Raw genomic sequence first — 6,000 nt, 5'->3', positions numbered from 1 at the left:
TATAATTTGGAGCCTAGAGGGTCACTTAAAAAGCTACGGTGGGCCAAATTTGAATTTTGAGTTTGACACATAATGGTACAGGATAAATGTCACATCAAAGACGGATTTCTAAATCATATTCATTACGGTCTCTGACATGTTAACAGTCAGAATTGANCTTTNTGTTGTTAAGTACCAAGTTTTCTTTTAATAATAAGCCGTCGACTTTTATGGCCCCACTTAGGTCAACGTAAAAGACAGTTTGTTTTTTTGGGGGGTTTTTTTTAAAGAGATTGATGTGATTACAATATGTGTGTTACACACGTAGAGTTCAAACAGTCAGCCATTACCAGTCGGGTAGGGACAGATCAAAAACTAATCCATGGTAACGGGCCACACAATCAAGTGAGCAAGGTGTGATGTAACTGCATGCCTTTGCCGTCCGTCACCACCAGGTGTTTCTGCAACCGCAAAATCAGCAGCGACAACAAAGAGGAAGGATTTTTTTTCAACAACATTTATTGTTTCAGAATAAATGAATAGGACTTCATCCAAGCGTGTCTGTCACACACAAGTCACAACACAGGAGTGTAAATTCTTCACGCGCCCTTAAGGGAGAGACGGCGGAGGTAGTGGACTGGAGTCTATAGAGCACGGGTGGACGCACACGCCACCGCTTACATTATCTGCAACATTTTAACCGAAAAAAAAAAAAGAAAAGTAAAAGAAAAGTCACATTTTAAATCAAAACTGGCAACTTTTGATCAATAGACTCCTGCCCGTTGCTTCTCCTTAACAGTGTTTTTGCAAATATTGGGCAGGATTTCCAATTTGAAAGGTGTGTCTGTTCAAAATCAGTTGCAACACGAGGTTATTTCATTACAAAAAGAAAAAAAAAGAAAATTTTAACAAACATCACCACCATATTACAAAGTTTAAACATGTTTTTTTTTTTTTTTGGCAATGATATCCTGACAGTCCAAATATAGGTTCTTAACATAAAATAATGTTTAAACAAGCTGTACCAGTGAACCCAGAGACAGATCACCGTTCAATATTGTGATAGGATCAGACCGAGGCACAAAAACTTTATTATATTAAAGTATATTATCCTTAAGGAGTTTATTAATGAGTCTATCCGAGCACATGATCACCTTGTTCTATCAAACAATAACTCAACATTTTCAATAGGATAAAACTCATTCACAGTAGAGGCTGCTCCGATATAACCCAAACAGGAACACGTGTTTAGAGAAACCCCTGCTAGCAAAAACACGGTCAGATTTATTATATGCAGATAATTGTAAACATTTTGCATCTTCAACTGGCACAAACATGTGATGCTGGTTCCAAAGACGAAGGATTGAGATTGTTAACACTACTCTCTGAGTAAACCTTATAAAAACAAAAATAAAAAAAGAAGTAGGATGGACAGAACTTTGCAAATGTTTAGAGTCGTGTGTCAATTCTTTACATTTTCATCCCAATGAGTCAATCTTTCTTCGAACGTATTAAGGTGAGGTTTAGCAACATTTCTCTGGGCTCTCAGACGGTTTTTCATTGGTTTAGCTTGATTTCACCAGACCACTGTCAGAGAAATAGTCAGGTACAGCTGATGTATTTTCCCTTTGTTATTAGTAAAGTATTTCTGAATTGAACTGACAGCTTAACTGTGATTTATGAAACATTCAGGCACACAACGTCTCCACGATTCAGGGGTTGAAGTAGTTTCCTGTCTGCACGTTGTAGAAAACTTAGCGAGGAACACATTTTAGACCAGATCTTTTGGGCAGTTTGCTTTATTGCTTTTTGCTTGCCACATCTGCAAAATGTAAAATTCGACTCATTTCAGTGGTTAAACACGCCAACGGGGTGATTCCCAGCTGAAAACAGAAGGACGAGACATCTCTCTCATCTCTTTCAAATGTTGCTCATTGTTGACGGAAACAAAGCCAAGAAAGATACAAAGAAAAATACTGAAAAACCGTCAGAAGGGCTGGAGAAGCGCTGATCAGAGCCCCGTTCTTTACAGTTTCGAAAACGAAGAGTTCATGAGTCTTAATCTGTGTTTCAATCCCAATCAGATTCCTGATTTTTTAAAAAGCAGAGAAGTAGCCCTTCAGTTTAGAGCCGAGTCACTTCGAATCACGACTGCGTTGCCATTATAGTACAGCCGTGTTTTCAGGATTTCTACAGTGCTTGGATTGCACATCTGGACATGCAAATAAGTGACAGAAAACCAATTCTGGATGTAAGTGATGTTAGTTTTTTTTCCCCTCTGTCGCTCGAGCCGCCCCCTACATTGTGCTGATCTGGGTGGCGACCCGGATTGCACATAACAAAACTCACCAGTCCAGCAAAACCACCTTAAAAATTAAAAGAAAGTTTGGCTCATTGGTAGCACATTACTAAAAAAATAAATACAGCTGTGTTTTTCTAGTGACAATTTAGGGTTGTTTTTAGACCTTGAGAAAATATAACCGTACAAATCCCACCTATAAAAACCAATCAACCTCAATGCACCTTTATGCGTCATTCAAAATGTGGCTTTTCAATTACAGATATTTGTCACCATATCAGCAGGACAGAAAAACACATTTTCTGACTTATAAACTTTCCCACTTTTTCTTTTTTTTTTTTTTCTCACGGTACAAACACACCATCTCTGTATTTAACCCCTAAAAGACTCACTCCTGTGTGCTTAGATTTTCTTGGACTCCTTAAGGAAAAAGAAGCATGGATGCTGACGGCTTGAGAACGGCCTCCACTCTGTCCGGCAAAGTAGAGCGTACGTGAAAAACATCAAGTTGCAGGACAGAAAAAAGATAAAAAATAAATTCACCATTACCAACATTTTCCCTCCTTTAGGAGATACAGGCACAAAGTTATAAGGAACACCATTGACTAAAGCTGAAGAAGAACGACACGTTGAGCACCTGGTAACGCAGCGAGACCAAACGGTTACCGCTTCTTTTTGTAATCAGACGGGAACGACGGGCTCAACGTAAACACACCCAGCAAGCAGCGAGAGAGACGGAGACGCTGTGGGAAGAAGCCTTCGCGGGTGAGGAAATAAGAAGCAATCATCACTTTTTTAATTCCGTCTACATTCACATTTCATTGTGCAATAATCTCAATTTCCTGCTTGGAAAAGAGATGTTTTCTCTTATTTTTGTGCTCCTCCTCTTTAAAGTTTCCTTCATTTTCTCCGGTGCCCGTCTTATCTTCATTGTAGTACAGACGGCATGAACCTCAAATATCCATCTGTTACAGTCAACATATTTATATGTTTTTCTCTTTTTATATCAAAAAACGAACAATACGGCCTTCATTTATTCTAAAGTGTAAAACAGAAAAATCTCTCGGCATTAAGTCAAAAGGCAAAAACAAAATAAAAGAAGAAACAAAAAGTAACCCTGAGTTGGTTCGTGGCTGTTCACAGGATGAAGGTTTTTGAGAAACCGCTCGTAGAAATGCGAACGAACATTGATTGCTGCTACTTTGTGTTTCCTACTTGAAGCATCTTGAATTTAGACTTTGAACAGACCAAACCAACTGGTGCAGGATCAGAGAGTGTGTGTGTGTTAGTGTGTGTCAGAGAGACGACCAGTAGGGGGGAGATCCCTCCCTCTTTTCTCCCCATTTTCCTCTTTATTTCTTCTGCTTTGCCTCCTCCACAGACGGAAGGTCCAAGGATTGTTGTCGGCTCCTGATCTGTCTCCGGTCAGGATGGTGTCTTCCGAGGGGACGAAGGCTGTCACGTTCTCAGCTTTAGGATGACTGTGGCCAGGATCAGGAAGAACGTGTTCCAGCCCAGGGTTACGGCAAAACCTCGCCACACCATCATCTCGGACATACCCCACCCTGGGCAGAAGATTACCAAGTTAGCTACGCGTTAAAATTACATTTCAGGCAGACAAGTCAAACGAATAATTAGAAAAGCCAATAACAATTTGCTCAGAGAGTTCTGTTATCAGCGGATGTTTTAAAGTAAACAGTAAGAAATGTGCTCAACAGCCCTGGCTTTTTTTTTGCATACTCACTACGCAAGACTCCACTGTTGAAGAAAAACCACAATGAAGTTTGTTTAAAATTTGCTTCAGAACATCTGGACAAGCGAATCAATTACTTGTTGTGTATGTTCTTCAAACTATTTGGGCGTCTTTACAAAAAACATATTTGCAGTGGAAATGGCGCTACACATCGTCCCAGAAACAGTATATAACGGTGAGAAGATAATGGAGTCGGAGTGGGGTTGTTTTTCAGCATATCGGTCAGACAGACTTCTGCACTGAAGAAAGAAGGAATGGGCGAATGTGCTGCGATTTTCTTCAAAAAAATAATCCAGGGATGGATTTTTAAGGTAGACAGATTTTAAACATGAAGCCAAGAAAACTCTACAAAGCTTCTGGAACGGGACAATCAAATACCAGAGATGAATTCAATTAAAGATCAATAGAAAAAAAATGATCAAGACAAGAGTGGAGGTGAAGGACCCGAAATATCTTCAAGATTTGTAGACAGTTGAGTCAAAATCATGTCTAAGCAAAGGAAGACTAGTTTCTCTATACAAGGGATGCCTTAAAATTCTCATGACCAGAAAAGGCTTTTCTACGACGTATTGAATGGATTTTAGTAAATGTGTTCAATAAATTTTCCCTATGCAGTCACATTTTATCATTCATAATTTAAGGGGTGTTTATTTAAAAATATGTTTTATTTACTTGGGTTACCAATATCTGGTGTGCATTTCAGGCTCTCAGAAATAAATTCATTCAGAAAACTTGACAATTTTATGTTTTCAAGCATATCCTTCCAGCTGTTTGGTAATATATTCCTCAAAGTGAAGTGAGGTCATGACAAAAATTGGCACACAGAGCGAGAGCCTTACGTTACGTTCAAAGAACCCGAGTTACCCAGAACCGAAGGCTGATAAATGATTTAGACCCAATGCTAATGTTGTGGATGAAGTTAGAAATTAAGTTGTTGACCCGAGCCTCATGCGGCAGTCGTGTCAATGTTTGCACAAATGTTACCTCTGTACATGATGCAGCGGAGGGATTCGGAAGCATAGGTCTGAGGGAGAGCCAGGCTGAGGTAGCGGAGAGGATACGGGATGCACTCCACAGGCCAGATGATACCTGCAGCACAGGACAGAGGAGGACGCAGGGTAAGATGTCGGATAAATAAAAAATGCAGCTCGTGACTGGATTCTGATAGCAAACATTATTAAACATTTACATCGTCGACTGAAAAGTTTCAAGTCATCACTCATTTCTTTAGATTTGTGTTTGAAGACGGGATGTTTTTTTGTTTTTTTTTACTTTCTAGTAGGTTTTGCTGTTTTCCTCATTTTCAGTTTGGTACAAGATGACAGAAACTTGAAATAGACATCTTTTTTCCAATCACTGATCGTGCTGCACCAATCCATAAAGGTGTGGTGGCTAATAGCAATCTGTTGTGTTGGAATTATTTTTACTGTAGGACAAAAACTCAAAGTCAACCATGTTCTGTAGTAGAGAAGTGGATAAAAATGTTGAGCACCATTTAAAAGGAAATCATATTTTCTAGGACACAGAGACTTTTAGCAGCAAACAGGAAGGCTAAATGTATTTCAGAGTATATATTGTCCAGGGAATACACACAGAGAGAGACAGGTGTTTTAGAAATACTCACCTAGCTAAATATGGCTCTTATTTTAATACGAAATGGCGGATACTGCCTTTCCTGTTTGGATTTAATCACCAGGTATTTACATTCTCGATGTGTGTGCCTCATTATAAGTATCCTCACCATCAAAATCCAGAAATATGTGCTCTTTTCTATGACTGTTGATCACTTGAACTATCTTCAGATCCCGTCTTCTGAACAAATATCATCCCCACATGCTGGCCGACACCCCGCTCACAACGATCTTTAATCAGCGGCTCATGCTTAATCGAGCAATCGGTCTCCCGCTGTGCTTTAGGAGTCTGACGGGCGATGACACGTGAGTTGGTTTTGTGACAGATTTTCCCCGAG

At 39.6% G+C, this 6,000-nt stretch overlaps 1 protein-coding gene across 2 annotated transcripts in view; it reads right to left on the bottom strand.

The window, feature by feature from the left end:
* Window positions 1-480: 480 nt before the first annotated feature.
* abch1 (ATP-binding cassette, sub-family H, member 1) overlaps window positions 481-6,000 on the bottom strand; it is a 37,200-nt gene continuing 31,680 nt past the window's right edge. For both annotated transcript variants that reach the window (XM_015045623.1, XM_015045632.1), the window contains exons 19-20: window positions 5,016-5,120; window positions 481-3,843 (exon numbers count right to left, since the gene is read on the bottom strand). In XM_015045623.1, coding sequence (XP_014901109.1) covers window positions 3,737-3,843; window positions 5,016-5,120 — 212 coding nt within the window. In that variant the 3' untranslated portion in view covers window positions 481-3,736. The remainder of the gene's footprint in view (window positions 3,844-5,015; window positions 5,121-6,000) is intronic.

Source organism: Poecilia latipinna, unplaced genomic scaffold (assembly GCF_001443285.1).
Source record: "Poecilia latipinna isolate Pla-1442-1.1 unplaced genomic scaffold, P_latipinna-1.0 Scaffold38, whole genome shotgun sequence".
Taxonomy (NCBI): Eukaryota; Metazoa; Chordata; class Actinopteri; order Cyprinodontiformes; family Poeciliidae; genus Poecilia; species Poecilia latipinna.
This window is presented reverse-complemented; position numbering and strand designations above follow the sequence as displayed.